The sequence below is a fragment of the Dendrobates tinctorius genome, unplaced genomic scaffold, assembly GCF_039654945.1.
Source record: "Dendrobates tinctorius isolate UK_male_01 unplaced genomic scaffold, ASM3965494v1 ptg000254l, whole genome shotgun sequence".
NCBI lineage: Eukaryota > Metazoa > Chordata > Amphibia > Anura > Dendrobatidae > Dendrobates > Dendrobates tinctorius.
The window spans coordinates 12339901-12357861 of NW_027361921.1; the positions used below are offsets into that span (position 1 = coordinate 12339901).

At 48.4% G+C, this 17961-nt stretch overlaps 1 protein-coding gene across 4 annotated transcripts in view; it reads left to right on the top strand.

Moving 5' to 3' along the window:
- Nucleotides 1-17961, top strand: part of STAT1 (signal transducer and activator of transcription 1) — a 630302-nt gene that overhangs the window by 529124 nt on the left and 83217 nt on the right. For 3 of the 4 annotated variants that reach the window (XM_073558164.1, XM_073558166.1, XM_073558165.1), the window contains exons 21-22: nt 3204-3263; nt 4848-5033. In XM_073558164.1, the coding sequence (XP_073414265.1) occupies nt 3204-3263; nt 4848-5033 (246 nt within the window). The remainder of the gene's footprint in view (nt 1-3203; nt 3264-4847; nt 5034-17961) is intronic. The other variant, XM_073558167.1, reaches the window with a different exon arrangement.

Below are 17961 nucleotides of genomic sequence, written 5' to 3' on the forward strand. Positions count from 1 at the left end.
GGAAATTCCTCAGATTCACAGTCTCTAGGGGTCAACAAGTCAGCCATTTCCAATTCAATGTCCTACCCTTCGGCATCTCATCAGCATCGGGATTTTTACCGAAATCATAGCGGAAGCAATAATATTCATCCAGCGCCAGGCAATATGCATTATCCTATATCTGGACGACTTCCTCATCACTGCGCCATCTGTCCTTCTTCTGAAGATGGACGTGGCGAAGGTCCTGAAGATACTAAAGTCTCTGGGTTGGATCCCGATCCTAGAGAATTCAGAAATCCATCCCTCCACAAGGAGAAAGTTTTCTAGGGATTCTCTTGGATTCAAAGGAAAGAACATCCTTTCTACCCAGAGATCGTCAAGTCGACTTTGTCCGCAGAATAAACAGATTCAGGGACCACCGACCCTCGGAGTCGATGTCTATTCTAGGATCTCTGACCGCATGTATCCAGGCGGTCTCTTGGGCTCAGGCTCATACACGTACCCTACAAACACACATGCTTCTGCATTCCAGAAGATGACAGATTCCATTGACCCAAAGAATTTCCCTTCCTGGTCATGTAAAATCGGCCCTGAGATTGTGGTTGAATTACCGAAATCTTCAGAAGGGGGTCAGCTAGGATCAACTTCCCCTGAAAACACTCCACTCAGATGCCAGGCAACGAGGTTGGGGAGAGGTAGTAGAGGGATCCTACTTTCTGGGACGATGGCCACCAAGCTTCAGCACCAGTTCCTCAAACTTGAGAGAACTGAAAGCTGTAGAGGAGACCCTAAAAGCGTCATCATCGCTAATCCAAAACCACCATGTCCGCGTCTACTCGGACAACATGACTACAGTGGCCTATCTCCGACACCAGGGAGGTACGAAGTACGCCGGTCTGAAGGTGATAGCAGTCAGGATTTTCTCCTGGGCAGAGGAAAACCTACTATCAATTACAGCAGTACATCTGAAGGTGTCAGACAACACCCAGGCAGACTTCCTCAGCCGGAAAGACATCCATCCAGGGGAGTGGTGCCTGGACCAAGCAGTTTTTTCATCCCTAACCTCAAGATGGGGGACTCCAGAGGTGGACTTATTTGCCAACAGGCACAATGCAAAAGCAAAGGCATTCTTCTCCCTCTACCACATGGACGGGGCTCAGGGAATAGATGTCTTCGCCCAACTGTGGAATTTCAACCTAGCCTACGCCTTTCCACCCATACCCATGCTGGCAAGGACGTTACAAAAAATCCGGACAGACCAAGTCCCCACAATCCTAATCGCCCCTCTGTGGCCTGGAAGAAGCTGGTACAGTGCCCTACTGGACATGGCTCAGGAAGGCCCTTGGCTTCCACCTCAAAAAGTCGACCTTCGCCAAGGTCCTCTACTACACCCGGACCTTCACAAACTGAACCTGGCAGCATGGTTACTGAAGCTGAGATCCTGAGAGCCAAAGGACTCTCGGATAAGGTAATCCAAACCCTCCAGAAAAGCATGAAACCAATGCCATCTATGCCAAGGTCTGGAAGAGGTTTACGTCCTGGTGCTCCCCAAACACTCCTGACCCCTTCCATCTTAGAGATGGGCCTTTAGGCCCCGTCACACATAGCGATCTCGCTAGCGAGATCGCTGCTGAGTCACAGTTTTTATGACACAACAGCGATCTCACCAGCGAGATCGCTGTGTGTGACAGCGATCAGCGACCGGCCCCCCTGCTGGTATCACTGATCGCTGCAGGAAAGGCCACGACTTTTTTTTGGTCGCTGGTCTCCCGCTGGCCACCACGCATCGCTGCATGTGACAGGCGGGAGACCAGCGATCTGCTGGTAACTAATGTACACATCGGGTATCCAAGGGACGTGCGTCCCATAGATACCCGATGTGTACGTTAGTAACCAGCGCGCTGATGCAGGGAGTTGGTAACTAACATACACATCGGGTATCTAGGGACGCACGTCCCTTGGATACCTGATGTGTACGTTAGTTACCAGCTTCCTGCATCAGCGCGCTGGTTACTAACGTGCACAGCGACACTGGGCGTCGCTGTGCTGATCGCTGTTGAAGCTCTCTGTTTGACAGCTCACCAGCGATCACATAGCGATTCACCAGCGATCCTGACACATTGATATTGTTGTCAGGATCGCTGGTGAGTCGCTATGTGTGACTCCAACCTTACTCCCAGCACTCTGAAAGTGCAAGTATCAGCTCTTAGCACCTTTTTTGATCTTGACCTAGCTAGCCACCGCTGGATCAAACGTTTTATGGCATCGGCAGCCAGGATTCGGCCTAAACTCCGAAGTCAGGTGCCTCCTTGGGATCTCAATATCGTACTCAACAGCCTAACCCAAGATCCATTTGAGCCCTTAGAATCCCTGACCATAGAAAGCTTAACTCTTAAAACCATCTTTTTAGTCCAATCACTATGGCTAGACGTATAGGAGAGTTGCAGGCCCTGTCAATACAAGAACCTTACCTCACAATTACTACTAATTATCTTGAGATTAGATCACTCTTTTCTACCTAAAGTGGTCTAAAACTTCCATAGGGATCAGGATATTGTGCTACCCTCATTCTGCCCAAGCCCTTCCAGCCCTAGGGAAGAAACCTTCCACTCTCTCGACGTTCGCAGAGTGGTCCTATTTTACCTACAGCAAACTGAAACCTGATGGATTGACCAGAATCTATTCATCCACTTGTCAGGACAAAATAAAGGCAAGAAGGTGGCAAAGAACACGATCGCAAACTGGATCAGTCTATTTGCCTGGCCTTCTCATCACAGAAACTGGAGCCACCAGCTTCACTGAAGGTGCACTCTACCCGTGCTGTAGCAGCATCATGGGCAGAGAGGGGGAATGCTTCTTCAGAGCAGGCACCTGGTCGTCTATCCACACGTTCACCAGACATTACAAGCTAAATTTCAATAGGGATTTAACATTTAGCAGACGAGTTCTGCAGGCCGTGATCCCTCCTTAGAGAAATTAGCTGTTGGTATTACTCCGATGTGGCTGTCGTGGAAGGTGACTGGAGAAAATAGAATTTGTCTTACCAGTAATTCGGTTTCTAGGAACCTTTTACGTTAGCACTAATTTCCCCCCTATCTGATGTCCTTATTGGATGATTCCTGCACTTTTGTGGTAACTATACATGCTAGTGTGTCCAGGAAAGCACTTGTGGTTGCAAGAAGGGGAGGGGTATTTAACCTATTTGTGTTCCTGTCCCCTATTAGGGCGGGGAAGGCAACCTCCGATTTGGCTTTCGTGGAAGGTTCCTAGAAACCGAAATACCGGTAAGACTAATTCTATTTTTGGCTCTTTTCCCCATGTCTAACCCTGGAGTCATATATGATCCCAATTAAGCCACTGGGCATAATATTTATATATTGGATTTAGCACTTTGGACATTTAGCTACAAATGGGGTTTCTTACCTGGATGGATTCCATCTCTTTAGGAGGGGTGGGTTGCCCTAGGTGTGTGTTATCTGCATTTTGATTGGCACTATATTGTTATGGCTCTATGCGCTTTGTGTGATCACTAATAAAATTTATTGATATTCTTATCTTTATACCATCTCATGCTCCTTTTGTCCTCCGGTGTGTGTATATATATATATATATATATGACTATCTATTGCTCTGATTTAGTGGTGGGAGTTGTCACGTGGTGTACCTATAACTTACCTATAACTCTAAACTTGCAGTAACCTGCATGTACATTTTGTTTTAAAAAAAAGTGTACCCCAAAATGTTACAAAAGCTGTGTGTGCTCTACTCCAACATAGTATAATGCTGCTGCAGTGCAGTATAGCGCAACCTCCACCAGGGGGTGCTGGTGAGGGAAGAGAGGTTGCACACACAGCATAGCACCACTGAGCAGCAGAACAGGTGCCACCAGGTGGCAAAAGAGTGGTCAGATGAGTCGCGTCAAAAACAGTCAGGAAAAATAGGACCAGAGGAAAAAGGAAAACACGTGGTCACATACAAGCCAGAACACAGAGCCAGACGGGAGCAGAGATAACGGAGACGTGAGACAGTCAAACAGGTCAGAAGACAAGCCAGATCACATACCAAGAGGTCCAAGCACAGGGAGCAAACACTAAGACAAGTGGGGTGGCAGGAAAGAGAAGTCATGGGAACAGAGTAAGCGGGCAGAGGAAAAAACACGGTATCAAGGGGTCAGCTGCTCTAGCCTGGGAGCATGAACTATCACTGACGTTGATCTGCAGGCCACAGTAGACTGAAATAGCCACACAGAACCCAAAACGAGACAGAGAAGGTTAACCTCCGCACTACCAGACCGGGGAGAGAATAACAAGAAACAAACCCTGGCCTGGATCATGACACATAGACTTTTATGCTCAAGAAATGAGCTATGGAATTGTAGGGATGTGGACTGTCTTACCTTGTTCTTGGTACTGAAGACAACAATCGCTCTGTGCACATAGTGTCGTCCGGTTTTATATGTATTAGTGATGTGTGTCTTATGCATTTCCTGTGTAAGTGATTTCTCTATAGACTCAGAAACCTTGTAAACCATATATGGTTTTGACAAATTATTGTATAGAAAAAACAAAAAATCCTTGTGGAAAAATACTAAGCTAAAATTGTGGCTTACTTTGCCATATAAAAATTTGGTGTCTATGACTTGCATCACGTCTGTTGTTGAACTAAAGTATTCAAATATGCTGTGAATTTAACATCTAACATTGCCCAAGTGTTAAGACTAGACAGCCTGATATGCATTTAATTTAGGTTTGCAGTCTAAATATTGTATAGGATTAGCGAAACTGCCCCATTGTGTGTAATTGAAATGTTATTAAGTATATACATGCCTGGTTAAACATTTTCTAATGCTTTCAAGTATTATATTTCAGAGTCTGTTTTTCATTCTGTGGAACCTTATACAAAGAAAGAGCTATCTGCTGTGAGTTTTCCAGACATTATTCGCAACTATAAAGTGATGGCAGCAGAAAATATTCCAGAGAACCCACTAAAGTTTTTATATCCAGATACACAAAAAGATATGGCATTTGGAAAGTACTACTCAAGGCCAAAAGATGGTAAGTTTATCTCTCAGGTATTTATTTAGTAACTGTCATGTCCGAATTCTCAGTTCAATGCTGAGAAAGATATATATCAGTGTAGGCTTCATCCCGTTAACCATACATTTTCAATCGGATTGCTTCCATCCGCTAGCTGAGCCAACTCCGTGTTCAGTGTAGTAAGTTCTCTGTTAATCCATTTGAATTTTTTGTAACTATATGCTATATAGTTTTGGCCCCTTTCGTAAATTTGTTTGTATATTTTTTATAAACACTGCCTATTGTTCTGGATTAAATATAAAAATGTAATAGTTCTCTTCATTTTGTTCTGTAAACTACACCCCAAAGTCATCCGCTGCCAGAACCAGGCGTTCATTCAGCCTTTATAAAAATGACTGGTGGTGGCAGTAATGAATAAATGTGAATGACCCATACTACTGTAATATATGAAGATGCATACAAAGGTAAATACAGAGATGAACACAGAAGATGTCAGTCATAAGTATATATACACATTTATGAAATTGGCGTCCCCAAAACAATTCAAGAAATCCTCACTGTTATCCTATTAGTTGGAACTGAAGTAACGTTGGTCAGTAGAGAAATGGACAATTATACAAATAAGATGGGGAACACGCAGATAGTATATGCATATATATGTAAGCATGAAAATAAATGCATGGATGTAAGAGCATCAAATAATGATGACACATACACATATACCTGCTGGTTATACTAACTGGACCATATAGAAAAACACAAAAACCAATAAAGAAAATAACTGGTTAAAAATAAAAAAGTATTTTAAACATGTAGAAAAACTTTTATTGAGAACACAAGTAAGTGTGTGGTAGCAGTGTGTAAGTCAGGCACACACACAACATTGAAAACAGTGAAAAAAACATGTTAAATGTGATATGTGCAAATGGACCTGCAGATTACATGTCTATATACAGTATGGGCACAAGTAATTATATATTATATTATAATTCAGACGTTCACAGATATAACTGGAAAAATAGTTAGCTCATAGAATAAGGCGCTAAACGTGAAAATCACATTGCTGGGTGGAGTCCCCGGATCTGCTCCATTTGTGTGGACTCATTGTAGGTGCATTATGGACGGACTCATTGTGGATACTGCAGAATTACCTTTATTTGTGCTGCCCAGTTCCCTGTACCAATAAATCTCATTAGATTGTTTATTGGCCTGGTGTCTCTTTGTGGTCTGTCGCATACCCCGTCACAAAGTGGTGGCAAGCAGTGGGATTAGAGCAGAAACAATGGAGGACAGTGGTGCATCAACGCCTGGAACCGGAACCTTAGGATACAGGAACTGGACTGTGAGGAGCCTACAAACAAAAGCCCATGAATTAGGAGTCTGCTACAAAGGACTGACCAAGGAGCAACTAATTAAGGCTTTGCAAGGAGCTTGCCTGCAAGATGGCACTGAAGAAGGATTCCCACAGCAAAGGGAGGAAAGACAGGAGCTGCAGGCAAATACCCAAAAAAGTCAGTGGTTTGTGTGGTACAAGGAGGAAATGGCATTGCTTGGAGTTGAGGTCACTATAGAATATAAGATGGAGGCCATTCGTAGAGCTCAAGAGAGGGCATTGTGGAGGAGAGACAGCTCGCTATGGAAGCTCCAGACAGACTGTATCCACAGCATCCACCATGAGAGAATTCCCCAGAGTGTCCCGCAAGGACTTCAAGCCATTTAATTAGGCTGCAGGCGACATTGAGGGCTTCTTCCAGAACTTCGAACATCAATGTCGAGCCACAGCCACCTGTTCTTCTGATCTTCAGCACAAACATTTACATGAGGTCATGCTGGATGGCCAAAAAGTTGTTGGCTTTCGTGACACTGGGGCTTTTCTCACCATAGCCGATCCCCGAGTAATTCGATAAGAAGCAATTCAAAAGGAACCAGGAATTGCAATTGAATTGACTGGAGGTAATCAGAGATATATTCCAAGAGAGAGTGTGGCCCTGGATTTTGGCTTTGGGGCCAAACAATGCATGATCAGCGTGATGAGCAGCCTTCCTGCAGATGTTCTGCTAGGAAACGATGTGGGGAATTTTCAACACCACTTTGTGGGTGCGCTAACCTGAAGTCAAGCCAGGAGAGCAGCAAATGTGGACGTTTTCAACCCGTCAATGGAAATAAGACCACCAGAACTGCTGTCACAGCCGGTGAGTGATTCTTCTTGTGGGGATCATATGAGTGTCTCTTGGAATAAAGCTCAGTTTAGACAAGAGGTAGAAACGGACTCTACCCTAGCTAGTTTTAGAACTCGGGCTGAAATAGGGCTGATAGGGGAAAGCGGGAAAAAAATTATCAGGGAAAATGGACTCCTATATCGGGTTACCAACACTGACTTCCTAGATAAACCCTGGACTTATAGCAAACAGCTGATTGTCCCTCAGAAATACAGTTTCCCTATTACACCTTGCTCATGACATTCCTACTGCTGACCATCAAGGGAAAACCCACACTGAGAGATGATTGACTCAAATTTTCTAATGGCCTGGAATTTCCAAAGTTGTGGCACATTTCTGCCAAACTTGCGTCATCTGTCAGCGTAGAGGGCAACCAGGAGATCACCCAAAGGCACCCTTGCAACCGCTCCATATAATAGAAGAACACTTTCAAAGAGTAGCTGTCGATATCATTGGACCTCTGGCTAAAACAAGTAAATCTAGAAAGCAGTACATTCTCACTGTTGTGGACTATGCCACCCTATATCCAGAAGCTATGGCCTTGTCAAGTATTTCTGCAGCCAAGGTGGCCGAGGCCTTGGTTACCATTTTCACCAGAGTAGGATTCCTGTTATGTGCAACACCAAAAATTTACAATTTTCTTGGTGGTCCGGTGCGACCCGCATTATCACCTGTGTGAGACTGGGGACCTCCGGAGTGAACCCTCAGGACCGCGACGACGAACCTTCCTCAGGTGAGCTGACCAGGTGGACCACCCCCTATACAGGGAGCGTTAGGGGCAGACACAAGGGAGACTATCGCCGCGGAGGCTGATACCTGGGAACAGCCGGGTGAGTATGCAGGCAGGGAAGTGCAGGCGACCAGATGGGAGATGACGACAGCCACATGGATGGCTTCTGAGACTGCGGAAACGGCGGACGGCAGACGTGACTGGCAATGGCGTGCGGCAGGAACCGGTACAGGGCGAGACACAGGAGCAGGAAGACGGAGGCAGGAACGGACTGGATCTAGGAGGGAACACAGGAAAGTCACAAACAGGAAGAACAGCGGAGGCCACGGAGTGGTACACAGCGCAGAGACAAAGAGGAATGCAGGAGCGTGTGGACCCGATACCACAAAAGATAGTTAGGCAGCGAGCATAGAGTGAGGCTGCCTGATATAGGGCACGCTGGTGAACTTCCGGGTCAGAGTGCAGCTGTATCATGGGGCCAGGAGATAGGACGCCAGGTCTAGGGGGCATATCTAGCTGTACGCCTGTGTGAAGGAGCAGGGGCCGGCTGCAGGAAGGATGATTGACAGGTGCCAGCTGAGGGGGCGGAGCGAGAGGACCGGATGCGCCGGAGAGCCCCAGGCAGTCTGGAGGCACGGAAGGCGGCGAGGACCGGAGACACCGCAAGTGGTGGAGCCGCGGCATCGGCAGATGGAACTGCAGTGACAGGAGCCCGGGCAGAGGTAGCAGGGACAGCAGCGGTCGGGACAGCGGCCGCAGACTCCGCAGAGCGGACCAGAGCCGGGGAGGTGAGCGTGCCAGGCGCCAGGGAGGAGGTGAGTGTGACAGTACCCCCCTCCTTACGGGGCCCCTCTTCTTAAGACTGGAAAGGAATCTGGCCAAGATACGAGGAGCCTGAATGTTTTCCCGGGGCTCCCAAGATCTCTCCTCAGGACCGAAACCCTTCCAATCAATCAAGAAAAGAGTCTTACCTCTAGATTTTTTCATTGCGAGAATGTCTTTGACTTCAAAGACATCCTGTGCAGATACAGGCGGAGGAGAACGGCCGGAGGAAGGATGAAAGCGGTTAAGTACAACAGGCTTTAAAAGAGAGACATGGAAAGAATTTGGAATCCTAAGCGAAGCGGGAAGTTTCAGCTTGTAGGCCACATCGTTGATACGAGCCGAGACTACAAACGGACCTATATATCGAGGACCCAGTTTATACAAGGGTTGCTTCAGGCGGACGAACTTAGAAGACGGCCATACTTTATCTCCGGGCTGGTACTGTGGATAATCTAGGCGTCTCTTATCGGCATGTCTCTTGATCCGGCCTTGGGCCTGATCAAGCGCGGTTTTGGTCTCCTGCCAGACCCTGGAGAACTCCTCGGTCAGAACATCGGCCGCTGGCACACCCAAGACAGGACGTACCGGCAAAGGAACACCTGGATGTTGCCTGTAGACAATAAAGAAGGGTGACTTGGAGGAGGACTCACTGTAATGGTTGTTGTAGGTGAATTCGGCCCATGGGAGCAGGTTGGACCAGTCGTTCTGGTGGGCATTGGAAAAATGCCGGAGATAGGTCACGAGAATTTGATTTGTTCGTTCTGCCTGGCCGTTAGTCTGAGGATGGTAGGAAGAGGAGAAGTCCAACGTTACCTCCATCATACAGCATAGGGCCCTCCAAAACCACACCCCTCTGTCGGAAACGATATGCTTGGGGAAGCCGTGAATCCGGAAGACATGGGTGACAAAAATCCTTGCCAATTCAGGTGCGGAGGGTAACCCTGGCAGCGGAATAAAATGGGCCATTTTGGAAAATCGATCCACCACGACCAAGATGACCGTGTGATCAGAAGATCGTGGCAGATCAGTAATAAAGTCCATTGCGACATGCTGCCATGGGACCGAAGGAATCTGAAGCGGGTGTAAGAGACCAGATGGTAGATGCCGAGGAACTTTGTTTCTGGCACACGACGGGCAGGAGGCGATAAAACTTCGGAAATCCTGAAGAAGAGATGGCCACCAATAGAAACGAGAGATGAGAAGGAGTGTCTTCTTGAGACCCACGTGGCCGGCCAGCTTGGAGGCATGACCCCAGTGTAACACTCGCTTCCTCTCGCTCTCTTGCAAAAAGGTCTTACCGGGCGGCAATGAAGTCAGGTTAATAGTTGCAACCATGATGACTTTACCGGGATCTACGACGTGTGATGGCTCTTCCTCAATATGGAGACTAGAGATGAGCGACTTTGCCTTTTTTCGGGTCGAGTCGGGTTTCATGAAACCCGACTTTCTCAAAAGTCGGGTCGAACGAAATCGGCCGATTATCGTGAAAAGTCGAAAGGCCGACTAAAACACGAAACCCAATTCAAGTCAATGGGAAGCAAAGTCGGCAGGGAGTGGAGGACATTAAACACACCTACAGTGCCCATTTGAATGGCAAAAACTTCAATTTTTATTACTGAAGCTTGTCAACGTTAATTTACTTCATAATAATAGTTACACACTGAAAACTGGGGGTTATTTGGCTAAAATTGTGGAGGGGTAGGGCTGGCTCCAGGTTTTCATGTGCCCTGGGCCAAAGGGCGCCCCTTTAACACATACCACAACTCATGATGCTCCGATACGGTAGAGAAATAGCGGTATAGTACAATGAAAAATTCTTCACTTTTTACATCTCATGACTGATATCGATTTTAAATTCTCCAATAGTATATTACTCCATACAGTATTATGGGCACCGCATAGTGCGCTATACAGAGTAATGAGGCCCATATATTTCTCCATACAGAATCATTGGTCCCATATAATGTTTGAATCAGTATATGATGAGCGCCACATAATGCTACAGTATATGTTGGTCCAAATGGATGAAGCTCCACTGTCTTATGGGCCCAAATAATGCTCCATATATAATGGGCCCCATTTCTAATGCTCCAGTGTATAATGGGCCCTGTAAATGCTGCTCCAGTGTCTGATGTCCACCTTTGGAATGCTCCAGTGTATGGTGGGCCCCATATATCATTCTCCAGAGTATAGTGCTCCCCAAAAATTGCTGTCCCAACATTGAAAACAATTAAATAAGTCTCCTCGCTAGGGAATCCTTGTACTAGTCTGGACTCCTCGTCGTCCCCATCTTCCATGTCACTGCACTTGGTTGTTTAGGCAGAGGGCGTACAGACGTGCTGTCATTGCGCTCTCTGATCAGAATATCACTGTCAGGACACGCGGAAGACGTCATGGCGGTGGAGCAGGGAGAGCTAAGTATTTCAACTTTGCAAGTGCTGTGATCTGGAGCAAGCAGGGGGGCCCACTCGTTGACGACGGCACTGGCACAGGGCCCCTCATAGTACGGCGGTGTGTGGCGGTGTGTCTGACGACGGGTGGGCCCTCCCACCGGCAGAGACAATTTTGCGTACTATGAGGGGCCCTGTGCCAGTGCCATCGCCCATGAGTATGCCCCCCACCTGCTCAAGGAACCTGCACTTTCATCTGCACCTTCCTCTTTGTCACCTTGTATGGTGGTATAGTATGCGGGAAGGGGAACCTGAGTTTCCTCAGGGTCACATTCTGGCTGTGTAGAGTGTGAGGGGAATGTAGTGGTCTGGGTCAATGTACCAGCAGAATCATCTAGCAGTGGCTGGGCATCAGTGCACTTGTGGCGTCCCCAGGAGTACGGTCGCCACAGTGGCATTACCTTCCTCCTAGGGAGTGTGATGTCATGCTTGGGAGCAACGAAGGATCTCTCTAGCAGTTCAACCAACACACAACACATTTCCCACTCCAGGCCAGCAGGGAGACCTCTGAACCTGACTGCTGAGGAGCTGCTCTCTGTGGTCGGGAGGAGGTAAGTTAGGGCACTCTGTGCAGGGAAGGGGAAGTGTGTGGACGTGAGAAGGGGAGCTGGAGGATGAGCAGAGTTAAGGCTCACTCCTAGCTGGAGCGCATGGTCCGGATTCCGGTCTCCGAGTTTGTAGGGACACTGACGTTCATGCAGCCGAAACCGGAGGAAGTAGCAGTTGTAAATGCTCTGTACCAAACTAAGACTTGGAGACTCCAGCATCGACGTGTGGGAGCCAGAAGGAAAAGGCTACGGCTGCCTGCCATACGAGAAAGTTCCAAAAGAGAGTCAACAGGGGGAACTTCATTGAACTCAGCCCTGCGAATACCTCAGAAAAGCGCTAGAACGGAGGCCACACTACCTATCTGCAGAGAGAGAATTCCAAATTGGCTTCCAGGCTGACTAACTCCTCCATCTGTACCCTGGGTCCTGGACGGCACTTACCAAGTACAGGTAAAGGAACTGCATGACTGTGTCTGTCATCTTTCTCCTGCGCCTGGCGCACGGGTCTGCTACATCCTGCACTGCACACCATCTACCAACTCTTTCATCTGCCCTGCGACTACAGCCCTACCTGTGCAGGGCTTCTACATCTTAGCTGCACCACAACATCTGTCCCAGAGAAGCGACACTGCAGCGCTGGTCAATCTAATCAGAAACCACAGGTGGCGTCATGTATCATTCACCTATAAACGTAATTCACCCCTTTGCATGGACACCCAGGGCCACGGAAAGGGTCACCACCACAGTGACACATCCCTGTGAGACACCGGCCCGGTACCAATTAACCCCACTGCCCTGGCTGGCCACCCACACTCCATGTCTGATTCATCTTGGACTTGGGAATTCACGATTTGACTTGATAACCCAGGCATGGTATGATAGAAAGAGCTACATGGACTAATGTGAATTGTGGCCTGCTGCATCATTCACTTTTGGTGGGGGTGAAGGACACAAGGAAAGGGGTTCTTCCTGACCAGGAGCCAGCACTTGACGACTCAGTGCTTGCATTTTTTGAAACTTCAGAAGAGGAGGCGATAGAGCTGGAGGCTGTGTCAGCAATGTAAGCCAAAACTTGTTCCTGAAGCTCCGGCTTTAAAAGCAGTTTACCTACTCCCAGAAAAGGGAGCCCACGAGGCCTTGTGGAGCCAGAAAATGACGCCGGCTCACCACCTCCTGCCTTAGGTGCTATTGTGCTTTTGCCACAACCAGCAGAAGAACCACCACCAACACCACCATCAGGACCAGCTGGCAACCCCCGCCCAATTCCACGGCCTATTCCACCATACTTCTTCATTTTTTTGAAAAAGGTACCCAAAATAACAACAGCTATATGGTACTGTTAAACAAGGTAAAGGGTCTATAGAGTATTGGTGAGAATTTGAATCTCAATGTAGATTGGAGGACGCTGAACTATTGTCTCAGGCCCAGTATAGATTACACCGCAATGTGACAGGCAGAAATTGGCTGGTGTATGAGAAGGCAAAAGCTGTATAGAGTATTGGTGAGAATTTGAATCTCAATGTAGATTGGAGGACGCTGAACTATTGTCTCAGGCCCAGTATAGATTACACCGCAATGTGACAGGCAGAAATTGTCTGGTGTATGAGAAGGCAGAAGCTGTATAGAGTATTGGTGAGAATTTTAATCTCACTGTAGATTGGAGGACGCTGAACTGTTGTCTCTGGCCCAGGACAGATTACACCGCAATGTGACAGGCAGAAATTGCCTAGTGTATGACTAACTACAAGGTGTATATAGAATTGGGCAGAATTGGAATCTCCCTAGAGTGTAGGTCTGTAAGAACGGACAAACTCCTTGGCTTTTTCTTACAGGGTCACACACAGCTTCAATTTGGCCGCTGAACTATTGTCTCAGGCCCAGGACAGATTACACAGCAATGTGACAGGCAGAAATTGCCTAGTGTATGACTAACTACAAGGTGTATATAGAATTGGGCAGAATTGGAATCTCCCTAGAGTGTAGGTCTGTAAGAACGGACAAACTCCTTGGCTTTTTCTTACAGGGTCACACACAGCTTCAATTTGGCCGCTGAACTATTGTCTCAGGCCCAGGACAGATTACTCGCAATGTGACAGGCAGAAATTGCCTAGTGTATGACTAACTACAAGGTGTATATAGAATTGGGCAGAATTGGAATCTCCCTAGAGTGTAGGTCTGTAAGAACGGACAAACTCCTCGGCTTTTTCTTAGAGTCACACACAGATAGCTTCAACTTGGCCGCTGAACTATTGTCTCTGGCCCAGGACAGATTACTCGCAATGTGACAGGCAGAAATTGCCTAGTGTATGACTAACTACAAGGTGTATATAGAATTGGGCAAAATTGGAATCTCCCTAGAGTGTAGGTCTGTAAGAACGGACAAACTCCTCGGCTTTTTCTTACAGAGTCACACACAGCTTCAATTTGGCCATGACAACAGCCGGTACACGGTACTGTGTGAGGAGCGTACACCGCTGTACGGTGTGTGAAAAAATGAACGCTCAGTAACTCACCAGGACAAAACAATAAAATTTGGATTGCTTTGAAAAAAGCAGTTTGCTCAGCAGTGTGAAAACAGTAATGCAGCTATCAGGGAGCCTTAAAAGGCAGCCTAATAACCAACAGAGCTGATGCACCAAAATATAGCCTCCCCTTGCACTGCACAGTAACTGGTGTGTTGTACAGGCAAAATCGCTAGCAGCAGAAGTAGTTTTTGGTATCTTCTTCCCTGCCTAACGCTCTCCCTACAGAATCAGCAGCAGCAGCAGCTCTCCCTATTCTGAGATCAGCATAAGTAACATGGCGGTCGGCGTGCACGCCCTTTTATACCCCCTGTGACGCCACACAAAGCAAGCCAATCACTTGCATGCCCTTCACAAACATGGTGGTAACTGCTGCCTATGTCATCACGTTGCCCACAGTGTCCGTTCTTCCTGATTGGCTGAAAAAGGGCGCAAAAGCATCTTTTGAAACGCGACTTTGGCGCGATGGTCGCCGACCTTGTGGCCGACCTCACGCTACGGTCGGGTTTTGTTTCATAAAACCCGACTTTGGCGAAAGTCGGCGACTTTTGAATTTTTTCGACCCGTTTCGCTCAACTCTATTGGAGACCATAAAAGACCTGGATCGAGCGTCTGCTTTCAGATTCTTGTCACCGGGACGGAAATGAAGCACAAAATCGAACCGGGCAAAGAACAGTGACCATCTGGCTTGTCGGGGGTTAAGGCTTTGTGCTGACTGGATGTAAGCCAGATTCTTGTGGTCGGTGTAGATTTTAAACGGATGAACAGCTCCTTCCAGAAGATACCGCCACTCCTCCAAAGCCAACTTGATGGCAAGTAGCTCTCTGTGACCAATAGTGTAGTTTCTCTCGGCGGTTGAAAATATCTTAGAGAAAAAACTGCAAGTGAGTAGCCGACCGGAGGAAGATCTCTGGGAAAGAACTGCCCCGACTCCATCCACCTCGAGGATGAAAGGCTTGTTAATTTCAGGATGATGGAGTACGGGAGCGGTAGCAAAAGCGTGTCTCAACGAAAGAAAGGCATCTTCGGCCTCCGGGGACCAGAGGTGAGGGTTGGCTCCGTTACGGGTCAAGGCGGAGATAGGAGCGGTCAAAGAAGAAAAGTGTGGGATAAATTGCCGGTAATAATTAGCAAACCCAAGGAATCGTTGGATCGCCTTGACTCCCTGGGGACGTGGCCATTTGAGCACGGCGGACACTTTTCCAGGGTCCATGCGTAGACCCGAGCCGGAAATGATGTATCCCAAGAATGGAAGGGACGATTGCTCGAAGGCGCACTTCTCGAGTTTGGCATAAAGACGCTGCTCTCTTAAGCGTAGTAAAACTTGGAAGACGTCTTTTCTGTGGGTAACCAGGTTCACGGAGAACACAAGGATATCGTCCAAATACACCACCACACAGGAGTAGAGGAGGTCTCGAAAGACGTCGTTGACGAACTCCTGGAATACCGCGGGAGCATTGCAGAGGCCAAAGGGCATGACTAAATATTCATAGTGGCCGTCTCAGGTATTGAAGGAGGTCTTCCATTCATCTCCGGGGCAAATGCGGATCAGATTATACGCCCCGCGGAGATCCAGTTTAGTAAAGACTCATGCTCCCCGTAGACGGTCGAATAGCTCCGGAATGAGAGGCAACGGATATTTGTTTTTGATGGTGATATCGTTGAGACCCCGGTTATCAATGCAGGGACGAAGGGAACCATCCTTCTTCTTGACGAAAAAGAACCCTGCTCCTGCCGGTGAAGACGATTTGCGAATAAAACCTCTGGCCAGGTTCTCTTGGATGTATTTGGTCATGGCCAGGGTCACGGAGGGAGATAGAGGATAGATCCGACCACGGGGTGGTGTAGAACCTGGGACCAGGTCGATCGGGCAATCATAGGGCCGATGCGGCGGCAGAACCTCCGCCTCCTTCTTGGAGACATCAGAGAAGGCCCAATAGGCCAAAGGTAATCCTGTAGAGACTGGAGTAGAAGGCATGACGTTCTTTGGTTGAACGGCAGACAGACATCGGGCTTGACACGACTGTCCCCAACGCAGGATGTCCCCAGACCACCAATCCAAGACAGGCTCATGAGTTCTCAACCAGGGCAGACCCAAGAGGATGGTATGAGATAACGAAGGCAGGACATAAGACTATCCTCTCTCGGTGTAAGGCTCCAATCTGCAGTTCCACTTCTTCAGTGACCTGAGTGAAGGACATCCGCAGGGGTCGACCGTTGACTGAAGCAATCTGCCGAGGAGTCTCCAGGGATCGGACAAGGACCCGGAGTCTTTTAACCGCCTCGAACTGAATAAAATTGCCGGCAGCACCTTAATCAATGTAGGCCCACTCAGAGGAATGTTTGGAGCCTATGTGCAAAAGAACGGAGAGAATCAGGGGTAGAGAGGAATCACAATCACCTAGGGAGGCCTCTCTTACCTGACCTAGGCGGAGGCGTTTCCCAGGCGTATAGGACAGGAGCGGAGGAAGTGGAATTCACTCCCACAATAGAAGCAGAGCCCCTGATCAATCCTCTCTCTCCGACGCTCCTCCACCGGCTTGAGACGATCCACTTGCATGGGTTCCGGTGCAGAAGCCGCTGAGGACGTCACTGAGCGGGAGCGAGGTGGACTACGAGCGGCTGGCAGGACGTGAGACCTCCTCTCTCTAGCAGCCTCTTGAGATTGCTCCTGAAAGCGGAGGTCGATACGGGTAGCCAAGGAGATCAAATCCTCCAAGGAGGCTGGAGTAACTCGTCCCGCCAACTCATCTTTAACTCGACCAGAGAGCCCCCGCCAAAAAGCTCCTACCAAGGCCTCGTTATTCCAACCCAATTTAGAGGATAGGGTGTGAAAGCGTATGGCGTACTGGCCTACCGAGAGCGTGCCCTGTTGGAGATTAACCAGCACTTCGATAGTGGAGACCAAACGTCCCGGTTCATCAAACACCTTCCGAAAGGTGTCCAAAAAATTGGAGAGTTGGGAGACAATGGGGTCGTCTTGCTCCCAGAGAGGATTTACCCAAGCTAGAGCCTCCCCCTCCAAGTGGGATACAACAAAGGCCACCTTGGCCCAATCCATAGGGTACTGCAGGGGGGACAGCTTGAAGTGGAGCAGGCATTGGTTTAGGAACCCTCTGCATAATTTGGGATCACCATTATACCGTGGAGGTTTCGCCAAGCGGGGTGAGGGGTTGCCGCCTGGGCCGGAGCAGAGGCCGCGGACTGGAGAGCCAGGAGAAGGTTATCCACCGAGGCCATATAATTTAAAATATGGGCCTGAGTGTCGCGCTGCTCAGCGAGCTCCTGCTGGAGGCCCGCCATTTGGGAAGCGCTGGTGGGATCAGAGGACTGAAGGGAGGACAGACGAGACTCCATAGACTAGAGGAAGGACATTATCCTCGTTTGGTTCTCTCGCAGGAACAGGAGTTCCTTTTGGGTCGGGGTATCAGCGGGGTCCATGGCCTGACTATACTGTGAGACTGGGGACCTTCGGAGTGAACCCTCAGGACCACGATGACGAACCTTCCTCGGGCGAGCTGACCAGGTGGACCACCCCCTATAAAGGGAGCGTTAGGGGCAGACACAAGGGAGACTATCGCCGCGGAAGCTGATACCTGGGAACAGCCGGGTGAGTATGCAGGCAGGGAAGTGCAGGCGACCAGATGGGAGA